Below are 24318 nucleotides of genomic sequence, written 5' to 3'. Positions count from 1 at the left end.
CCACTGCTTCCAATTTTTCGATAAATTACCGGAGAAATTCATAGGTCCAATTCCTCTGTATTCACCCATCTCGTTTCTACTTTCAATTATCTACTTAATTTTCAACTTTAATTTCAATTTATTTCCGACTGTGCCATGTCATATATCTAAATGAAACGACGATTTCTCATAGACTGTCTTTATTTCAGTTCTCAAGTCAATTCCATAAAAAAAACTATTAGTTTTTGCTTTCGCCAAGGCTGCTATGATTTACTTTGTTTACATGGTGGTATAATATTTTGACCAAGAAATACAATACGTGACAGCAACATCGAAGAAAGGTTGGAGAATCGTCTCTCTTCTATGTATATACTTTCACGGGAAGTGTTCAAGTGATTTGGCACGGTTGATTCCACCAAGAGCGGTACATATTAGAAATACACGACGGACTCTGGCTGATCATCGTTTTGAGGTTCAACTCAGTACATCTCGAACTTCACTGTTTAAAACTCTTTCATCTGGGGAACTGCGTTTATGTGGAATGAACTTCCTGAGAACGTTTTCCCAAATGGATTTTATCTCCAGCGATTCAAATCCAATGTGCACAGGCACGGTGCACAGGCACCGCTCTGAGAGCGCCTCAAGGATTTTCCTGTAGTGCTTGTGTTTTGTCCTTGAAAAAACAATGATTTACCTGCTTTGTACTTGCTGGATACCTATTCTCTAAACGGCGTGTTTAGTAATCACCACTTAGTATCTATTCATTAAGGTCGGTAATTTGTTGAAGTAGTCTGGAGTACCAGTCCCACTGAGGATGTTACTAGTGAAACTCGTTTTGAAAATACAATTTGTATTGTGAAAATTTGTATTTATTATCATCAGTAGTAACAGGTATAAAAATATACTTCAAACATATTTTCTGAAACATTTCTCAAAATATCCGAAAATATTTACGAATAGTCATATACGAAAATGACAATCAATATTACGTAATCAAAACACACATTTAAATGTAATATTTTCACTTGAAAGTTCACAAAAACACTTATTCCGCTATACGATAGAATCTAGGGCGTCACAAGTCTGTTTGCACAAATTCTCTGTCTATCTCTATCTAACAAATTTCCACATAAAACCGTAGAATAATGAATACCTACAATTTTTACCTGTGTCATCATTTCATCTACTTCTAAGATCTGTTCTAATTACCAATTTTCTCGTTGTTAACTGAATTCAATAAAGGGAAATAATTCAAATTTATGTCTCCACTGAGCAATTACCCAAAATTTTCACATATATTGGTTCGTAAACATTCCAAAAGGTTGGAACCAGTTCTTCCGGTTGTCCTATATAAAAGTTTATACAAGAACCACAAAACTTTTATGTGGAACAAATCGGGAGAACTTTTTCCAAAAAAATTAAGGAGCTTAAAAGTAGTTTTTTGAACAGGAAGATCAATTCAACATTTGTGAACCACCTTTTGACAGAAGGTCACGAGTTCAATCACGAGTATGAAGTATTGCATTTGGAAGAGAAAGGTTCGAAACTCAACCTTTTGGAATAATTACCCTTCTTGAATACTGGATAAAATGGAGATTATTCGTCTCCAAAGTTTCATGCCGTAAAATGTGAAAAAATGTGTTTCTTCAAGAGAATGAATGGATATTGAACAACAATATTTATGGATTCGAACTGTTCGATAAACTCCATTATCTTTCAAGACAATTGATAATGAATAATAATATTTTTTGTCCGCATGTACGAAAATACTTCTTTCCATATACACTCAATATCTTGCAGATTGCTACAGTGTCCTGTTGGTTGATAATTAACAAATATTTCCACGATTGATGAATCGAAGGGTTTTTGTATAAAAGTGTACAATTGTAAATTCTTATTGCAAAGTGCTTTTGACTTTCGTCATCAGTGCTCATCTGAAAATAAGTGATCTAATCGAAAAAAAAGTTTTTTGTGACAATTCTTTTTCAATTTTAAGGTTATGAATTTAGTAAAAATTATTGATGATAACTTACTTGTAAGGCAATAGGAAGTATCGATAACGAGGACATAGCACATTTGTAAAATGTGATTTATATAAAATTAATTAGCCTACTAACCAACGAAATACATGTTAGAGATTGAGGCCATGTGGTTCGGTCAAAGTATGATATGAATGAACGGCAACTTGCGACAAAATGTGTCAAGTGTCATATTGAAAATAGTGATACCAACTTGAGGAGTGATCCACTATGGATTTCAATTATTTTTTGTTGTGGAGAAGCCCATATGGAATAATTATATATTTTTAAGAATAAATTTTAATTTTCTCTAATTACAATTCATAATCCTTTTATGAAGGGGAATAAGTATGAGTTTACTTTAGTATCCAAGCAGTAATCGTTGTTTGAAGAGCTGGAGATTTCCAAAGAACTTCTCAACAATGATAATAATAATAAATGCCTTTATTGTTCACAACTAATAAGGTTCAACAGTTAATGAACAGTATGGACAAAAATATGAGTAAGTTGGAAACAAAAGGCGAAGTTCAATTTTTATAACGATAAATTTTATTAATTGCTCTTCCAGTTACTTAATCTCAAAAAGTCGCTGCGGTGTTATAAGAGTATTATTATAAAATAATCCGATCTACGATATGAAAAATAACTGCGTCTGAAAAGTTCCAGTCAAAAACTAGAAGGTGTTGATAAACCTTTATTTCTAACATTGAGGTTGTGAACATCTGTCCGATGAGTAATTTTTCTATGCAGATATGTTGGGGTTTTGGTCAGTACGACTTTATAGAAGCCAACCAGCCAACACTTTCAAATTTATGTGAAATTCTTTGATGTCTCCTTGTGCCATAAATCAACCTCAAGCAAGAATTTCGAACTTTTTGAAGTTTTGATTGATATTGACTAGTTGAACGTGGACCAAAGAGCACATCTGCATAATTAGAATTTAAAAGGACTGTTGCCTCAACCCCAATGAAACGAAATGTCTTTGACCGTATATAATCCTCATAATGGAATCTGTACGTTGTAAGAGTATATTGACGTGTTTTTCGAATCTAAGATATGCATCTAGGAAAACTCCCAGACTTTTTGCTTCTTGAACAGTTGTGAGAGAAGTTTCATTTATGCTTACATCAAAATCATTAAGTACAGTACTGCGATTGATATTCGATTCGAAAACAATGACATTAGATTTACTATTATTAATAATCAGACAGCGGTTTGAGGCTGCCCCTGTGAAAGCTTTGAGATCTTCATTTATTCGACAACAAGCAGTATCAGTTATTTCTGGAGGAAAGCTATGATAAAATGAGTGTCATCAGGTGTATTTTGGTATATTTTGCAGTATCGAAAACTCTTGACTAAATTCGACGTGTATATGGCCAATAGCAGTGGATTCAAAATAGACCCTTGAGGAACGCCGCGGTTTGATGAAATATGTTGGGATTTAAGTCCGTCTATATTGACCTTTTACTGACGATTTTCCAAGAATGATCCAAAGAGCGAAACATCACTATCGGCGAGACCTATATAAGATAAAAATTCTCAATAATAGTTTATGGCTCATTGTGTCAAAGACCCGACTGAAATCCAATAATATCAAACAAGAACGATTTCTCTGATCTGTGGCTCTAATTATATCGTCGAAATCGTGCGAGAGTGCGGTTGTACAGCTGTGTCCCTTGCGAAAACCTGACTGAATCGAAGGTATTATTGAGATATTCTCGAGATATTCCTTTAGCTGGACTTTCATTACTTTTTCCAAAATTTTTGATAAGGTTGGCGATATACTGATTGCTCTGAGATCTTTGAAAATACTTGGATTAGTCTTGTTTGGTAGTACTTTCACAATTGCACTCTTCCACAGTGTCGGAAACAAATTAGTTGCTAAGCAGGAATTGATAATATGGGTTATATATTATATACGAGCAACAAAAACTAATATAATCAATATTCAATTCATCACAGCCTGCAGCTTCCGTTTTGATAGAAAATAATGTTTGGTATACAAATAGGTCATTAACTTCTCTGAATACAAAATCCCCATCTATGAGCTTATTATTTCCATAGAACATGTGTATTTCCTGTGGTGGATCACTAACAGGTATGGAGTTGATAAAATATTGGTTGATTTCGTTTGGATTTTTCAAATTATCGGGAATATCAAAAAATTTCTGCGGTGAAATATTATTAGATTTTTAAAGTTCTCCACGTCTTTTGAGAATTTTTGTTATCATAAATGTGAGCAAAGTATGCTCGTTTCTCCCTTCTTATGGCCCGATTTGTATAATTTTCAAAATCTTTAGAGTATTGTAGATGCACAGCTGACTTTGTTGACTTATACAGTTTTATAGCATTGTCCCTGATTGACATCATCTCTTTTAAGACGTCTGTGAGCCAGAGAGCTTTTTTTTGTTATCAGCGGCGCATATCTATAGAATAAATTATTCAAACAATTGACCAAAAAATTCAGTTTTCCATCAACATTCTCTGAGTCTAAAATTTTAAAGAAAGGTGTAGGAAGCAGGTCTCTCTTGTAGTTTCCTTCATCAGAGTACTTGAAATTTCTATATGTATACATTTTAGGTACCTGCTTGAATACTCAAGTAAACCTATACAGAGATGAATTGAATTGAAAAAAATTAAAATTAATTATTGAAATATATAATTTTATATTGGCTTCTCCACAACAAACAATTTTTTTTCAATCCATAGTGGATCACTCTCAAGGTGGTATCACTATTTTCAACATGACACTTGACATATTTTGTCGCAAGTTGCCCTTCATTCATGTCATATTTTGACAGAACTACATGGCCTCAATCTCTAACATGTATTCGTTGGTTATTAGGCTAATTATTTTATATAAATCAAATTTTACAAATGTACTATGTCCTCTTTTTCGATACTTCCTGGTGCCTGACAAGTAAGTAATCAATTATACACTCTTATACAAAAACTCTTCGATTCATTCATTCAATTATATTCAAGTATATTCAGCTTCCCAAATCTATTCATTTCCATAATTGATTTCACTAATAATTTCATACTCACCCCTCCACCTGTAAGTGTCTGTTCGTGTTGCCATTTGTTCAGATCCAGATTCTGAAAACTATCCTCGAAAATCAAATCACCCGAGCATATTTGTCCCTTAGGAGCATATGTACCACTTGCTGTGGTGACACTTTTCCTGCAAGTACTCACACTGTTTATTACCATACAAATTAGTGACACAACAAGGAGTACGTTGTACATTTCGAAACGGACTAACTTTAAGTTCTCATTTACTTTGTGTCAGTTACGTAACCTTTTGTATGTGTGTGTGTGTGTGTGTTGTCTGATATTACACTCAAAAAACTCGCAAATCAATTTGGGAATCAAAAATATCGCGGTATCGATTGCGTCTAGCGCTGAATAAATTTCTCATCGAGGTTAACCGGAGTTTTATACTGCATTTGGGTCGAACGTTTATCTTTTCCTACTCCTCAAATTATTTGGAATTGTGAATGGAGAATGTGTTTTATAATTCTAAGAATATTGTATTGGAAAATATTGAATTTCCGACCACCTCACCTGATTAAATTTTAACTTATCAAAGAACGGTCATGAGGATGTACATTATTTTGATGTACGTAGTAATATTTGTGGGAATTACCGATTACGTTACACAAATCAAAAATAATTGTCTATAAAATCAAATTCCATTCGAATCAAAAAATCAATTGGGAATTGAGGTACTTCCGAACAGCACCAATAAAATATTCATGAGATTTTTCTACTCGATATAAATGAATAGAAATCTATATTTATAAATGTGAAAGGATTTTCAAATATTCAAACTGTATCACCCCAGAGTGGGTAAAAGGGGAGCGTTTACATATGAAAATTACTTTTTCATGACTGTTCCTCCGTACCGCTATATTTTCGGAGCCTGAAATTTTATTTGTAGGTGATGGTCAACTGTATTGCCAAACATGCGCCAAAGTAACCGTGTATTGTTAAAAAAACAAGTATAGCTGAGGCACCAGCCAATCCAATAATGACACTGATGATCTTCAATCATAACTCAACCTCTGACGGATGCACCAAACTCTTACGGAAATTCGAAATAAATGTACACTTCAATCTAGCAGACCACTGTTATAATCTTCATGCAGTCATTCTGTATCTGTATCTGTAGAGTAGGGAGGGTGAGTGTAAGGCGACAGTACTTAGGCCAAATGTGACCCATTGTAAATCCTACCTAGGAGTTGTCCCCCTAGGTCATCGTCCAACCTGTCCTTTCCAGGAAGGTGGACAGGTCACTGAGAGACATCTCCTTTATATCGGCAGGTGTAGGCCAAGACTCGCCGAACACACACTCTCTTATTGACGATAACTCCGCGCACTCGCACAGGGCATGCCTGACAGTCTCATCTTCCTGTTCACACATCCTGCATAGAAGGGTGTCCACCATCCCCATATAATGAAGGTGTTTCCTTAGTTGACAGTGACCAGTCAGAAATCCTACTGATAGGCGTAGATTTTTCCTGATCATTGCCAAATATTTCTTCGTCGCCAGCTTCCCAGGGTCACCCAAAGTCACCCAAGGCTTTGGCTAAATCTTGGTGACACTCTAGTACTAGTACTACAGCCTCAATTGACCCATTTCTACTTCGAGGTTTACACCAGCCGGGCGCAATCGTACCATGGCCATTAACGCAACCTCCTTAACTTACAGATCAAGAGGGGTCAGCCCCGTGATTCATTCCATTGCCGAGGTTGGTGTTGTTCTCATGGCTTCTGTGATGTTTAAACAATCCATTTGCTGTATTTGGTATACATTTTGGATGGCCGTTGCTTGTAGAATTTTCGGTCCCCATGCAATGGCTCCATACGTTAACATAGGTCTTATTATATTGCAGTGTAGATCCAGGTGACCACACGGGGTGAAAGACCCTATGCGCGTCCCACTGTCCTCCGGCATTGCTCATAAGCCACGTATGCTCTTTTTGCTCTACTCTGTAGATGAGAGTTCCATGTTAGGTTCCTGTCGAGGATAGTACCAAGGTATTTTACCTCTTCAGAGAAGTTTAGTTTGCTTTTGAAGATTTTTTGATTGCAGTCATTGTTCACTGTGGTTCTGACGTTGACTTAGGTCATTATTACGCATTGGTCAAAGAAGAAACGAACTGGTTTAAGTTTGACGATAGTCGTGTCACGAAGTGTTCTGTTTTGAATTTATTGGAGCCTCTGGAAACACCCTACATTTTGTTTTATGAAAGAGAGGACATTGGCAGATCAAGATCTTCAGATGACGTGGTGCTGCAGGTTTTTCCGGTTTTTTCTGCAACTGAAAAAGCAAATGCGCCACTAGAATCAATAAAGTGGCCCCGGAGCGCCAATTAATTTTTATTGTTTCATTATTTCATGATTTGTATTACTTTCTTTGAATAATTAATACCTAATTGTTCCGTTCGTGCAATGAGAAAGGATTTCCAAATATTTCAACTAGGGAGCCAGCCGCGGGGGAAAAAGCGCGTTCACAAAATGAAGTTAAATTCCATCACTGTTTTTCTGTACCGCTATACAGGGTGTAACTGAAAAAGTGTAAAACATTTAAGGAGGTGATTCCTCATCGAAAAAAAGATAGGATCTTTCATATAAAGACTTTATTGGAGCATGCCTTGTTAAGATACAGCCTCTCAAAGGGGGTACATAAAATTTGTATAACAATTTTTTTCACAATCACTGAAAAAGTTACAATATTAAAATTAACCTGACGTTTTGTACTACCAAAAAGACACTTAGTCAGTAATTTATTTGGTTTACCCCATGGTTGTAAGGGGTGGAAAACGCAACCCCTAAAATTTATTTCCAATGTAACTTTTTGTCTCATTATTTGTTTACCATTTAAAAATGTATTTCCGATAGCCTATTTCATTCCAAACAAAAAACGTCTCTTGGGTTTTTTGCCCAAAATAAACCAGTTCGCAGCAAAAAATTATTTTACGAACAACTACAGAGATACATCGTCATAAATGCGAACTGGATTTATTATACATTAAACGATTTAAGGGTAATGAACGCAACTAATTTATTAACAACAAAACACACAACATGTAGAAATCATAGTAAATGTTCAATATTTCTACCTTCAGGCATTAAATACGCATTCGTCTAGACGAAATAAATTTTAGGGGTTGCGTTTTCCACCCCTTACAACCATGGGCTAAACCATATGAATTTCTGGCTAAGTGTCTTTTTGGTAGTACAAAACGTCAGGTTGATTTCAATATTGTTACTTTTTCAGTGCTTGTGAAAACATTGTTATACAAATTTTATGTACCACTTTCAAGGGGCTGTATCTTAACAAGGGATGTTCCAATGAAATTTCTTTATATGAAAGATCCTATCTTTTTTTCGATGAGGAATTACCCCCTTAAATGTTTAACACTTATTTAGTTACACTCTGTATTTTCAGTGGCTGAAATTTTTGTATGCAGGTTCGTTTTATATTATAGATGTGCAACAAGAAATATTTTTTGAATATTTCACCTGGGGAGCCAGCCGCGGGATAAAAAGGCGCCTCCATTAAACAAAATTATCTTTTCATCACTGTTTCTTTAAGTCATTGAATTTCCGGTGGGTGAATTTATGTTTAGTATCAGCATTGCACCCGTGCGGAGCTGGGTAGGGTCGCTAGATAATTTTATTGTGCCCGCCAAAAAGTGTGAATTTCTCATTAACTCGAAACGCAATGGCCACAGTTTATATTTTTGTCACGTAAACGAAAGTTTTAGAGAAATAGAAAATGTTTTCAAGTAAAAAGTTCAATATTCTTCAGAATATTAAGAAATAACGAAAATTTTTCTTCAATGCAAACCTCACCCAGGTTCTCAACTGCGCTGTCGAAAGTTTCCTCAATTTTTTTCAAATCATTGCCTGTCTTCCAGTTATTGAAAGATTTTGGACAGTAGTATATTTATGAGGTTTCTAGGTCACTTCATCGCCATATATGCTTGGCGATGAACTAGACATTCTGAATAATGTTTTGCTGGCTTCAAAATCTCATACGATTTCTGGTGGTCCTAAAACCCCATACAGTTTCATGTGCTGTCATTTCCGATTTCTGAAGAGTTTCATCAACAGGAATCGAACTGCCGTGAACCTGTTTGAAAAAGGACTATGTACACTATCCCTCTGGGTGACAGAAATTACCCACTTGATATCGAGAAACAGTTGATGCTTGGTGGAGGCGACACGGTCAGATGTATTTTGTATGTTGTATGAGGGTTCAACGGGTGGTGTGGGGTAGATTGGGGGTGGAACCCTAGTTGGAGTGTCATTGGGTGTCACATTGAAGATGGAAGTTTGCGAAAATATCATTGTCGTGCATGATATGTTGAACTGTCATTGACAATCGTGTGAAGATAGAGATCAGCTGGAATGCCAATTTCTGCCAAGTAGGAGACCATGCGTCCCTATTGGCTGTTATGCAACAAAGAAATTGAGAAATCATTGTACTACTTAAAGTGTCTAAGTCTAGATGACATAGTCCGTTGCCCAACAATGCGCACGTCTGTGCGGAGTTTGTGTGGGAAAACTCATGAAACGTGATGATCATTCCGGACCGAATGCAACGTGATGGGGAATGTTCCTCCTGACGAAAATCAAGTAGTTTTCATGAAAGAGTTCTAAAACAACGCATTTTAAACTTATCATTTCAACCTTTTTCTTTAAAAAATTATTTAAGTACTTGAAAAAGAGAAATGAAATAATGCATTCAACATTTAAAGGGATTCGTTTCTATTCCACCATTTGGCAACATCGGTTATAGCTAATAAAGGACAATGAATCTGTTACCTGTATGAGACAAACAAAGATGACATAAGAGGCGTGCTGGTCTGTTTACTTATGTTCCGAGTTCCGAGACATTCTGTGACATGACATTTTGTGCACCTAACCTATCTTCGTCTATATAAATAAATAACAAAACAACTGTTGTTTATGTGGCTTGTGGAGGTGGTATTGAACTAAAATTTTTATTTTGCCTTAATTGTTGATTTATAAAGATAATGTTCCTTTTTTAAAGTAGAATATCTAGGTACGTATAAATTATTTCAACATGATATAGGCGCTGTAGCCAATATGTGAATTAGAAACAAAACAAATTCACGAAGTGAATTAAACTCAACTTTATCCTGTTCAAACTTGCATTTGCTGTAATAACCCAAATTGAGGAACATCCCCCATTGTCCTTGGATAGCATTTGTAACACTTTCTGTTTTTTCACGTACCTATTTTTTGTGTTGTTTGTTATTTGACGCAACAAACTCGCAAATCAATCCAAAAATGGAAGATATCGCGGTATTGGAAGCGACTTCCAGCATTGAAGGAATTTCTGACCGAATTCAACCGACTTGTATGAGGGGCAATAGAGATCTACCCAATCTAGGTACAGGTTTCTGCACACAAAACTACCTGGGTCGACATAAACACGCTTTATGCAATTTATGGTATTAGCACACAACACCACCTAAGTCAACATAAACACGCTCTTTGAAGCCGTGATATCCAGTTATCGAAGATAACTCAGGATGCATAATCCTCTGAAGAAGATAGTCACTTGCGCCGGCGAAACGTCAGGAAGAAATTCGAAAATTATATGGCAATCAAATCCGAAAAATAGTGATACTGCAGTTTTATACCATCAGTACTTTCATCTAGGTCGAACTGGATTATCTGGATACCAAAAAACTTCTTGTTTTTTGAATTCTTTAGTATTCCAACAAATCTGAGCAACTCTTGAGTCAATGCTCAAATGTTTGCATGATGAGTAATGTTATTCACGAACAAAATGTGACCTTTTTTTCATAAAAAACATCTGGAGTTAGTTATAAATAAATCTAGAAAACGATTATTCGATTTCGCAACATCACTAACTATGTTTTGGTTGATTTCTGGGTTCTGCCGTGGTCTTCATTGGTTGCAATCTCCAAATGTCTCAACTGCAACTAAAATAGTTGATACTAAGATATTCTAAGTTTATTCTTTTGCAGTAATGATTTAATAACATGTTCGTTGAAAGTTTACACTTAATATAATTATGATTGACTATGAATCCGGGGACATTGAAGTCGCTCACAATTAGAATTTTTTTTTATTAGTCAGTGGGCTATGCTTGAAGACAGGCAAATTTAAAGAAATGAACTTTAAACGTTCAAGCCAGTATCGGATATACTTACACAGTAGGTTGAATGGACTGACGCCTATCAGGAACAACTACTCCCTTGGCTAATACCACGAAGAGCGTTGGATTATATCCGACAGGCGTCACAGAAAATGTCCTGTGAAGATTTCTGCATTTACGCCTGTCGGATATAATCCAATGCCCTTCGTGGTATTAGCCAGAGGAGTAGTTGCTTTCTGATAGGCGTCAGTCCATTCAACCTACTGTGTAGGTATATCCCAGACTGGCTTCAACGTTTAAAGTTCATTTCTTTAGATTTGTTTACTGCCAGTCTTCAAGCATAGGCCACTAACTAATAAGAAAGTTTTTCTTCCTTATTCAGAGGAATCGGGCAAATTTCGGATATGCAGTTGGTTAGTACCTCGTCCACTAGATGAAGTAACATTTTGTTGTTCGATCCAATTTAGGAAGAGGAATGAAGTACTCTTGAAAGAATTCCAATTTACGATTATGGAATATCATTGACTTTAGCCCGATGATGGCCACTATCTTGCACTGACGAGTGGCTAATGAACCTGAAACCGATCTGCAAGTGTGCCCGTTCCAAAATTGAACGTCTACTCTTTCAGTTGTATTGCCAATTGCATATCCAGGAAATTTTCTGTGAAGATTCCTGCACTGACACCTGTCAGATATAATCCAACGCCCTTCGTGGTATTATCCAGGGGAGCAGTTGTTTTCTGATTGGCGGTAGTCCATTCAACCTACTGTGTAGGTATATCTGAGACTGGATTGAACGTTTAACGTTCATTTATTTAGATTAGAAAATTTTTGCTAACAGTGGGGTGTAAAGTCTGGATATCTGTAACGTCATTGCTTCAATCTGCGATGTTCATTATCGTTGTAGTGTGGCGGTAACTTTAGTTATCGAGTCTAAGATTGGGCTACAGTTGCAGCTTTGTCTGAAGAAACCTTTCATTTCTGAGTTTTCTATCTCATCACCACAAATGTTTTCTTTCAGTTTCGCTATTTTCGTGAAAATTTCATCGTGAATTAATGATTTTCATAAATTCTACTTGAAACAGAAATTTCATAATAGTAGGCACTAAATTCTCGAAAATACTATTGCATTGAAATGAAAACATTGTTGTCAGGTTGTGATTCTATATATTTTATCATCTGTTCAGCTGAGACATATGCTGTTCAGATCATCTTGACTTGTTGATTGTTCTATTTTGGATGTTCTGGTGATGAAAAACGTTAATTTCATGAAAGCAAAGCGTAATTTGAATACATTTTCAATTAGGTATATCTGTTCAAAACATGTGATATTGTGATATTGTAAGATGGTGAAGTTCATTTTTCTAGTTGAACATTATTCACTTCGATGTATTATCTCAGTTATTTATTTTATCATAGTCCTTTATAATTTCGAGCATAAAATAACCCTCAATATGCATTAGATGAATTCACTTTCACGTGCACCTAAACACTCAAAAAGATAAAATATAATCTGATGAGTGATACCCAAATCCTTAGGAAAAACCTGTGTTTTTGTTTTGTAAATAGTATATGACGCACAAAGAACGTTAATATTTGATATGATATAAACTATCTTGTGAACAATCAGATTTCATTTTGAATACATCTAATGAATGACTTCAGTATATTAAGATCGTAGACGCGTGCTATGATTCTTTTCATTTCATTGCAATGATTTTTTGGGTATATTGACTAATAATTTGCTGATTAGTGGATCGATTTTGGAATACAGGCAATTTTGAAGAAAAATTCCTGACAGACACTTGTAATTCTACTTCTTCATAAAAGTGATGAAAATTATATAATTGTTTGAAGTGAATGAGAATACAAACTGCAGGGTATAAAAATCTTTGGTATGGAATCAGATCAAGAAAGGGTCAATAAGAAACATTAGGAGTACGGAAAAGACAACTAAAATCTCGCCCTGAGAAACATTCAAAAACGGACTGTTTGAGAATGAAAATGCTGCTTCAACAGAGCAAAAAGCACCCTAGAGAAAATACAGGGCTACTTATATGAGATCATGTATTTGAATGACAGCAAGCAATTCATCAAAGGGACAGGGAAATATTTCATGCAATTCGAAGACAAAATTTTGTCTAGGAGACATTGGATGACATGGACGAATAGGGTAGCTTCTGAGCTGCACCAAAAAATAGTTACAATATTGGGGAAGAAAAACATATTTTGAACCTCCACAGTAGCCCTTGAGGAAAATTATCTACAAATTAGTGTTTTAGCAACTTGAAAATGATCATTTGAAATATTGTCATGCACTGTGAAAGAATCTTCAGATCTGTTGTATTTCTTTTGAAGTGGCAGAAACCTCTGCATCTCGTTCTTCAACGGTGAGCGTTTGAACATTCCTGCCAGATGAGGGGTTGAGGTTTCATGGGTGGAGGTAGAAGTTCTCCAAAATGACGTCTGATTCTGATGTGTGTGTATTTCAGCCGAACCCACTCACTTACTTTGAGATATCAGGTGCCCTTTCATCGTAAAAAATTTTTCATGGCAATGAAGGGGTCTCCTGTCTCTAGTTCCACATGGAACCCCATATGGATCATGGAGTAGTCAAAAAATCCAAAACTGAGTCTGCATAATATTTCAATTGTCCTCCCTGTATAATCGGATAAGGAGCAAGATCACATCAGTTCTTCATTTCTTGATCTTGTTAATAATTTGAGGAAGCCGTGGGTTGTTGCCAGGAAGTGACTCTCTCAAGTTTTCAGTATTTGGCAATAATCACACTTTTGCCAGCTGAACTGAAAGATCACTCACCAAACTGAGTAATCAACTTGGTTGGGCAGTTGGATTCATTTGGTCGAGTTTGAATAAGTATCAGCCAGAATAATTTCTCGCGGGTTGCAGATGAGTGTGGAATGAGCCCTCTCACTTCAGACCTATTTACCTTTCTGTCAAACAACATGAGTGGATCATTTTTCATATTCGTTCACTGTATGGAACCACAAAATATATTTTCAGAAAACACGACTGGATGAGTATAAAGAAACTGGAGAATTGGCACCTTCTGCAAAAATCTCACAACAAAGAGTGAGTCTGTCTTATGAATATTTCTCATTGTATGCTACAGATGAATGAAGATAATTCAGAAAGGAGAAGGGCGGATTAAAATACAGCTAGTGTACAAATCAAAACTACACCCATTCATTCTGGAGTCAAAATTTATTACTGGAGTTTTACCCTAACACCAAATCGCTATTTTAACACTTCGACACGTGTTTCGATCACCAAGTGATCATCTTCATAAGTCAAAATTGTTGGATTTGAAAAAATCGATCAAAACCAGGTTATTTCCATGTTGGCATTTTTGTTTTGACTTTCGTTGATGATTGAGAAATGAAATATGAGGAATGAAATATGTTAAAATGTCATGAAGTTGACAAACTATCAGTTAATTCGGAATGAATTTATTAGCAGGGATCTACACATTCGCAAAGGCGAAATCAATCAAGAACTGTGAACTTTATTATCTTCACTATACAAATAAAAAACTAAAAAGTTTAAAGAGCAGTATTAGTGTATATTAGTGGTATTTAAGATCTAGCATTTTTAATGGACATTTTGGAAATATAGTTACGTTTTTCCCCGTGGGTTGTCCAATAATTGACTACACTGAAAAATAATCAAACCTAACTTCATTTCACTTCAAATACAACAAATATTCACTAGATCGCGGATGCACTTTCAGTTACAAAGCATAATTTGAAGACATTTGAAAGATCTCCGCACTACGCAGGTATAGGGATATTTAATGAACTTCCACAACAACTCAAAAAACTAGACCATGAAAAATTAAAAAAGAATTGAAAACATTTCTGTGTGCAAAAGCCTATTACTCCATCAGTGAATTCCTGAATGATGATTTTTGATTTACTTGTCTGAGAGTTACACATGTTTGTCTGTTCTTCAGAACTATTAGTGCTTGTGACATTTAATTATTTTTTGTTTTATTATATTTTGTTCAATGTATTTGACAAGTACATCTATCCTAAGGAAGGCTGCTAGGTAGCGAGTGCGAATAAATTTTTTTGATTTTTGATTTTAATTTTTTCAACGTATCGCTCTGTAACTTCAACTTGACTATGTCGATATGCTCGTAGCTAGCGGTTATATATCGTAATCGAATGCGGTAAAAAATTCGCCGGAATTCCATCAAAGTCGGTAGCATTATTCTCGCGCTCTTACCTACGTCACAACTGGTTTATGGCTACCATAGGCGGCCGGCATTATTTCCTTAAGGGCATAATTTACAACACTACCCCCTTTCCTGAGGTTGTTCGCCCCAAACAACATTCCAGGATGGGAGATCACGACCATGTAAGGGATCAGCCTCTCTTTGTGGACAACGTCAGGCTTGCTTTTGGGTGACAATTAGATTCTGTACACCAGATCGTTTATCTTTTTGGTTACCAAATAGGGTCCTTGCCATGGTGTCTGCAAATTGCAACACAAACCTTTCCAACGTTGGGGTTGGTAGAGCTACATTGCATTGCCCTTCTTGAAGCTCCCTGGCAGCTACTTTTTATCAAATATCATGTTCATCCTGGAAAACTGTAATTTGGTCCTGGCAAATTCGTGTACAATTTTCAGTCTCTCCTTCAGGTCATTCACATACTCTGAAAGATGTAGCTCTTGAGATTCATCGAAAGGACTGCCACACAATCCATCTATTGATGGTTAACAACATGGATGGTGTGTAATATGTCGCGTCATGTTGGGAGAAAAAGAGGAACCAATTTATGACACTTCTGACACCAAATGTTATGTTTTTCCCCGTGGGTTTATCAATAATTGACAACTACACTGAACAATAATCAATCTTAACTTTATTTCACTTTAAATACAACAAACACTTCAATTAAAACTTCAACTATTATCCGAATGTCTATCGCCTTACTAGATCGCTTTGCGTACCGCACTTTAACTTCCCCTTGACTGTGTCGATATGCTCATGACAAGTGTTTATATATCGTAATCGAATGCGGTAGGAAATTCGACGGAATTCCATCGAAGTCGATAGCATTATACTCGCACATCTAGAGCGGCAGCGAGCATCGTACATTCGCGCGCTCTTAGCTAGGTAACAGTTAGTTTATGGCTACCAATGGCGGCCGGCGTTATTTCCTTAGGGCATGATTTACAACAATATACTCTTGCAAAGAAGTTCATACATACATAATATACTTTAAGTGAAATCTCTGAATGTGTTTCAGATTACTATACAAAACTCATCGATCAAAACTTTTTATATTCATTTTGTTATATATAAAATTCCACCAATTTATTGAAAATTGTTTTGAATATCTTCCGATTATTCACAATTTGTAATGACACTCCAGTTTAATAGCAATTTTTATGACATAAATCATAAGATAAAAGTTTGCTCAAAATTTTATAGTGCTGCATTTGAATAAAACTCAAAAAGGTAACTCTTCGGTAACTTCCTCATTTCAAATATTACCCATATACATGTATTTTGATGAATTTGGAGTAAAAATATATTTCCTTCTGAAGAAAAACCTTCGGTGGTTTCAGCTGAAGTTTCTCGTGAAAAAAACAACTCATGAATTCGTTTGGAGAGCCGAGCAGCCTGGAACTTGAAAACAAAAGAATAAGATTTGATATCAATTCAATTTATTGCTTTCTGAAATTGTTTTTTCATATAAAAAATGGCAAGATGGAAATAATGTTATAATGCCCAAACTTTTACATGATCTATAGACATCAAACTGTTATCATTCCAGGTAGTTTTCCAATTGGGAGCGGCTTTGTAAAACTTTTTCATACTCAGTCTCTCCCCATTCTTCCAAGGCTTACTTCCATCTGTTCTATCTTCGATGTTGAAGCCACCAACCCCCACACCCAGAGTGATAAACATCTGAAAAAATTTGCAAAATATAAATACAGCAGATGTAATGAAAAATTGATTGACATTTACTATACTTCAAGTATATACTTTATTGAGATATAAGTAGAAGAGTATAACTTCATTACACGATTTCTGTTTCTGTTGATGGAGAAAAGTGAGCATACACGACATTTTATTCAAGATAAATTCAATCGTGTTAACATCTATAGATGTTATATTATGACGGATATAAATGCAATCGTTGATTCCACTAGATTTCATGGTCCAGTCATCTTAGTGAGAATTAGTTAAGTATACTCGGACTTTGAGATACCCATCTAAAAAGTCATATAAACATGTATATTGTCATCTTTCAAGTTGTCTCAAATCCTATAAATGTTAGGATATATATGACTATTAAAATCTAAGGTCACAAGAATCGATTTTATGCACACTTTTTGTAAATGTCTCGTTTCCTATGGATCATTCGCTATTTGTATTTGATATAAATATTGTAGAGGATTGAATTTCCTTCAACTTTTGTTTCCCAATATTTTCTATGCGTTGAATAGTTTTTGAGATAGAGGGCGGAAATCGGGGTAACAGCGCTCTTTAGCTAATGGCCAGTGTAATGAGCTAGCTTATCTCAATGCTTTACCATATCATAGGGATGTCATTGTACAAATGGATTTAAAAAGGAAAAAAATCTATCTGAAACAATATAAAAAAATAATAAAAAAAACAAAATTCTTAAGGAAAATAAATGCATGAAATCAAAATGAAAAACAAATGTAAAAAACACGTATTTAAAAAGAAAAACAAAAATAAATATAAATGAAAATGCAAAAAGATAATAAAGAAAAAAGAATTACAAAAATAAATAGAAACGAAATTGGAAAAAGCAAAAACGAGGTTGAAAAATGTATGTTTGAGCTTCTAATCAATGTAACTTTCAAATAGATTTTTTTGAAACAGTCTGGCTAATCGGTTCTCCCAAAACCAAAACATTCAAACCACACACACACACACACAGGGCTATGTCAATGAAGACAAAACCTTTGACCTATATGAATATCCACCTATAAACAACTTGTGACACAACTAGAAATACAAATTAATTCAAAGAACTACGATTATTAAGAAAAAAGGAAAGAAGAAAAAAAAAGGAAAGGAGAAAAAAAAAAGGAAAGAAGAAAAAAAACACATCAAAGGTGCTGCTTCGTTCCCTCCTGTTCATAAAAGAGGACATATGCCTCATTGCTCACAATTCATTTTGGCGAAATTGGGAACACCTGTGAATCGTTGTATTCATGCCATGTGCCACTATATGGGTGTCTGCAATATGCTGTGTAATGTCCGTTGTAAGTAGTCCCATTGTGATTTGAAAGTGCATATAGATTATAATGACAAGGAGCCACATTCTCTGCTGCATAACTGCTCATATCTAATCCATCTGAAGAAAAGTCAATGGAAACATTCAATTTGCCACTGAACCTTTCCGTCGGAGAGAATCTTTTCAAATGAATTACTAAAATACGGGAAAACTTATAGATTGATAAGGCCTTTGTACATTTTCTCCTTTGCTTGCACCTCGAACACATTGGTTTTTCATCTCCATCCAGAGTTTCCTCTCTTGTGAAAGAATCCAAGCAATGTGACAAACTCACTTGGCCAGATCTTTGTAGTATGAGAAGGGACAAATCCCAGAAAGGATCAAAGGTTACTGATGACTGTCCACAGTGTGTGCACTTCATAGTGGATTTTAATTGACCAACGAAATTGTCTACAATCTTGGAGTTGTTCATATTCAAATATCTCTGCCAGGACTCTTGTGCTTTTCCGTTATCGCTCAATTTTTCGTCAATCTCAGTTAAGATTGGTTCAGGTTTCTCAGTAATTTTGTTGAGGTCCTCATGTAAACCTTCTAAAAGATATCGAAGGAATTCGTGGGCGTCTTGATAGGCAATTCTATAACTACACGGATACAGGTGTTATTGAATAAATTGATACTTAATCAAAAGTAGATAATTAAGTGAAATAATAATTCAATATGTTGTAATAGATAATAGGACATTCAACTTGTTTATAATAATTTATTCATCAATGTATGTTAATATAAAAATGTCAATAGGTACCCACTCATACAATATTGAGTAACATCAGCATAGAAAAACTGGAAGGATTAAAATAAAATACATTGGTAATCCTAAAAACCCTTCTTCTACTGATATTATAGGGCCGTGAAGTTTGTGAAGATGAAATACTGTAATGTATTTACGTTTTTTACTTTTTCGCGCCTAAACAGCTCAGCGAGTTCAAATGTAAGTTGGTATTTAGATAGATCATGACCTATAGAATAACACACAAAGTAGATTCCTACGTTAACAGGGGTAAAACAACGGGAAACAGCTAACATTGTATAAGTGGTTATCTATTGATTGACTGACACTGGTATAACCTACAGGCGAAGTTAGTGAACCCATAATCTTGAAATATGCAGGTAGGTTTTTGTATGGTGTAAATAAGCATCAAGAAACCGAATCAGGATTTTCCACCCCCAAGGGAGAAAAATTAGAGTTCAAAGATTGAATTATGTCAGTTTTGAAGTTGGAAACCTAAAGTTTTGGGTTGATAAAAATATTGTAACTATTTGTTTGAAATGGTCTGTCACGAAACTTGATGTTTTCACTTAAAAAAAACAGTGAATGAAAAATACGCCAACTGCACTACATAAGAATCAATTTCTGTTACATTTGAAAAAACTTCTCAAAACAAATACAACCGTCAACAACGTCTGCCTCAAGCGTCTAACCGTGTTTGGGTCGCGTTCTTGGCGCTGGAGTTTCATTGCTTAGACCGCCCCTCTACCCCGCGCATCTTACCCCGTCATATTACAGTAGACGCGACGCGTATAGGCTTACTGCCCTATCGTGATAACTTTCAAACAATTCGTTCAAATTACTTAGTGTAAAAGACAAAGTGTATTTATATTAAGTACTTTAAACGATAACTGTATCAATTTATTTAAGAATTTTACAAATATTCCAAAATGTGCATTGCAAAAAAAGTTATCCTAATCAATTGTATTTATGGCTTAGTATTTTGCAAATAGTGGCTACCACATAAGAGGTAAATATATGCTTTCGCAGACTTTTATAAGAACTGTTTCGGATAAACCATCTTATGGTACATTGTCTTCATGGGAGCAAGAATTTTTCAGACCTACTCAATACGTATTATATTATCACCGTTTCTTTCATACTTATATCTTTCCAAAATGGGCTGATACGTTACCTCTTTGTCAAAAGGAGCCAATACAGAACCCGTTTTCCACCGTTCGGAATTTTTATTGCTCAACTCTTGTCCCAATGATGAAAAGCCACCAGTTGGAGGATATATAGAACCATATACCTTTCCATCGACACTCAATACGATATTATCTGTTGGGTGGAAAAACACAAATGTTATTTGAAATATAATAATTACAGATTTTTTTGGTATTACAACACATTCCTGTTAGTTATTCAGAATTTCAGCGGTTTCTTCACATATAGTTTGTTTCAAATGTTTTATCCATTTTTATGGGTCTACTTTAAACTGTGATATCTCAATGAGTTCTTAGTCAGTTTGATCTAACTAAGCGCCATTTGAATCAGTGCACTTTTGCCAACGTAACACAAGTCGATTGATTCCATCAGCATAAAAATTGATTGCTCGGGATTTGATGGAGTCGACAAAGGCCATTTTAGCCTGGTGAAGGTTCTACCGGTGAGAGTTATCGAAGTGCTTGAATATATGATAGTCGGTTGGCGGGAGGTCTGGGGTGTACGGTGGATGAGGCAGAACTTCGACGTTCATTTCGTTCCTGTTTCGCACGGTGATTTCTGAATCGTGCGGACGAGCGTTGTCTCGTCAATACCGGCAGGCAACGGATAATGGCAATAGTGAGATGTAGAAAAGAAGGAGACGGAGGGAATGTCCCTGATATACACCCCTTCTGAAAGTGACCCACCTTGTTTAGACTCTTGCTTGACCAGATGTTATGATAAAGCGAGCTCGCCAAAGTGGTATCAGTTGTTCAATGCATCTCACTATTTTGTCGGGTACCGCAAGGCATCTGAGCAAATGCAAGATGAGCTCATGCGAAATTGGAGTTTTCAGCTTCTGGCGAGACGAATATCGTCAGAAAAGAGGAGGAATAACGGATTAAATATCGAGATTTTCTCTTCAAACTCCGCAGACTCTATCCAGATCACTATATCAAGATGGGTGTTCTGATTATTGGAGTCCTTGGTGGAATGATGTCCTCTCTACTCTCGAATCTTAAAATCATACCGGCTTGCCGCACTAAGGCAGAAATCTTAGCCGCGCAGATTCAGAAGGCTATCATTCTTGGCTCACTGCGCTTGCTCAGGGCACATGATTTTCGGATCCAATGATCACTTACCCCACGGTGTGTGAATGCTGACGCGCCCTCCCGAATGTGTCGGGGCTTTGGGGGATAGGGCCTGACCAGCGTACACTACGGTGAAAAAAAAAATGATGATAATAATCTTAATAATAATAATACGTCTTTATCAACCATAAAAATACAAATGGAATAGACAAAAATAAAATGAAACAGTATACAGGAACAATAACAAAAACAAAGCAAAAACTTCCAGTATATGGTGAATAGGCGGAGTATCAGCCAAGGCTGTTTTTCAACTCAAACTGGGAGAAACTATAAATAAATAATACGAACACAAGTCGAGTTAACAATATCAAAAAATTTTATTTATTGCTTTACTTTACAAAATTCATTTTAGAAATGCCAAGGTCGGGAACGGACAAGAGGCTAATGAGATAAATGAGTCTTCAGTTTAAAGTTTACGATGGTGTATGATCGAAATTCGCAGGGTAGTTGATTATAATATTTGGGTGCATTATATGAGAAGCAGCGGGTGAAGATGGAAGATTTGTGTTTGGGGATGACTAGAACTGAACTGTTTCTTGTAGTAAAGCTGCTAATCGTAGAGAATGGTTTAAGCTTCTTCAGTAAGTAATCAGGTTGTCGAGTTTCGTCAACTTTCTCACAATAGGACTTTGTGGTGATGGTTTGGCCTGGTTTCAGAAATTTGTAGTGAATCGCAACAGCCGCTGACCACTATACAGTAGCCACGGTCTTGTTTGTTGGATTTTCGCCTTTGAAAAGTGCTTGGGAGGTTTATCGGTGTCCATCCATTGCACTGAACGTCTCCTGTTATTGTAAAGGATTCAATTTTCATCACGTGACGATCCGACCCAAAAAAAGATCGTTCTGATTGCACAAAAGTAAAGAAGAACAGACTTCGAAAGGTGACAATTTCTGTCGATCGTTAAAATCCAACTTTTCGAGCTTTTTGTTATTTCCAATACGTTTTAAACCATCAACAATTGTCCTGAAATCGCTTAACGACATCTGTCTGTCTGTCTGTGTTTCCGTTAGCCAGCTGTCGCACACCGCAGCCCTCAGAAGTCGAAACTTGTGCGAGCTAAGGATTAATGAGGTCTTGCCTTTTAACGTGTGATTCCTAACACGGGTTGGACGATAACAAATGAAAACAGATCATTCAGACTAGGGCTTGAACCACCGACCAACACGGCAGTCAATTCAAATGAGTAAACAAAGCACCCACGTTGAACCGCCTGGCTACCGACCGACATCATATAGAATAAAGCTGAAAAGAGGCACAAACTTTGAATTGAACAGCATCAATGTAGAGAGTGCAACATTTTCTGAAATGGACAAAACTTATATTACCTACATACAATTTATTTTCTTCTTCAATTAGTATTCTGTCACAAAAAGTTTACTTTCATAGTAAACTGATGCTTCGATGTATCAGTTAGAAACTAGCTGCTTCCATATTTCAGTTGGAAAAAATGTTTCAAAAGTTGAAGAATGAAACCCATGTTCGAAAATCACCATCAATATACAGGATTTTCAAAGAATGGGTGATTGAGTGTTTTTGAAATAGAACACCCTATATATTTTCACCTTTTTTTATTGTTCTCAGATCCTGAGGTTGTTTGGGTTCATACCAAGTGATAGATAATGTAATGGGATTTATGAAAATGGATTCATTAAACATCCCAACTTCCTACTAGATAGAATGGAGTGATTTTTTCAAAAATATATTTGATAATAGTAATCGTTAATTTCTTGGGTGTTGAATGAATTCATTTTGTGAAATTATTCTCACCATAATTCATATACAACTTGGTATGAACCCAAACAGCCTGATATTTTTGATGAAAAATCTTTTAAAAGAAACCAAGTTGAAATATATGAGGTGGGAATGTTATTGCGAATAATTGCATTCAATTTCTGCTATATATTGAATGGTTACAAAAACTACTCGATTTTCATCATCACATTCAATATCAATTCTCGACCAAACTATTTCGAAACATAATATTCGATTCATTATTTCAAATCTATGATTTTGACAAGATTTGTCTGTCCCTGGAAATATTCTTTTTTGATCCTTTAATTGTAGTCATATTTCGTAGAGATGTAAATGATAAAAATCAATCGAAATGTCACCTGGTTTCCAAGTTACAGCAAATCTATGGAACTCATTGCTCCAACGTTTACTTTTCTCAATTGAATTCATTCCAAAGCTCCTAGCGGAGGTGCTTGATCCTAGAATAACTCCGCCCCGTAAAACATTATCAGATCCCTCATTTCCTTCAGTAAACGCGACTCTTATTTGTCCTGAGTCATAACCAGATCCGTATTCTTCATTCACAGAATTGAGGTAGAGTTCTGAAAAAAAACCTTGAAATTTATCTGAAATGTGATAACACTGGTCTACAGTGGTTTTGTTGCCCTAGATATAAGATTGATTTTGGGTGTATTTATACTCACAATTCATGAAATTATCAATAGTTTTGTAAGATTTGCTCTCGTTTTCTTTTAAATATTTATTTTCATTTTACATTAGAAAAATTCGAAAACAAGAAACGAAATAACAGATATATTTATAATTTCAGTTTTATTTGAAAAAAAATATGATACTTTGAAGTAAATAGAGACGGAAATTTCGAAAACATGTTATATTTCCATGAAACGCCTTTTAAGAGCTTTTCCTTTCAGAGGACAATCTCTTTTCAAAGACCAGCAGTAATCGGCCATCATGTGACAATCCCAACGACCCTGATATCTTTCTTCCATTACTTTTAGATACTGGTGGAACCGCTCTCCCTGCTCCTCACTATAA

At 35.6% G+C, this 24318-nt stretch overlaps 1 protein-coding gene across 1 annotated transcript in view; it reads right to left on the bottom strand.

Moving 5' to 3' along the window:
- Nucleotides 1–24318, bottom strand: part of LOC111506882 (uncharacterized) — a 51846-nt gene that overhangs the window by 7600 nt on the left and 19928 nt on the right. The window contains exons 8-12 of the mRNA XM_074172437.1: nucleotides 23643–23864; nucleotides 20369–20514; nucleotides 16920–17104; nucleotides 15416–15583; nucleotides 5046–5286 (exon numbers count right to left, since the gene is read on the bottom strand). Coding sequence (XP_074028538.1) covers nucleotides 5046–5286; nucleotides 15416–15583; nucleotides 16920–17104; nucleotides 20369–20514; nucleotides 23643–23864 — 962 coding nt within the window. The remainder of the gene's footprint in view (nucleotides 1–5045; nucleotides 5287–15415; nucleotides 15584–16919; nucleotides 17105–20368; nucleotides 20515–23642; nucleotides 23865–24318) is intronic.

Source organism: Leptinotarsa decemlineata, unplaced genomic scaffold, assembly GCF_025532065.1.
Source record: "Leptinotarsa decemlineata unplaced genomic scaffold, Ldec_3_MD MMD2_tig00000133_RagTag_RagTag, whole genome shotgun sequence".
NCBI lineage: Eukaryota > Metazoa > Arthropoda > Insecta > Coleoptera > Chrysomelidae > Leptinotarsa > Leptinotarsa decemlineata.
Note: the sequence above shows the minus strand (reverse complement) of the source record. Positions and strands in the feature narration are given on the sequence as shown.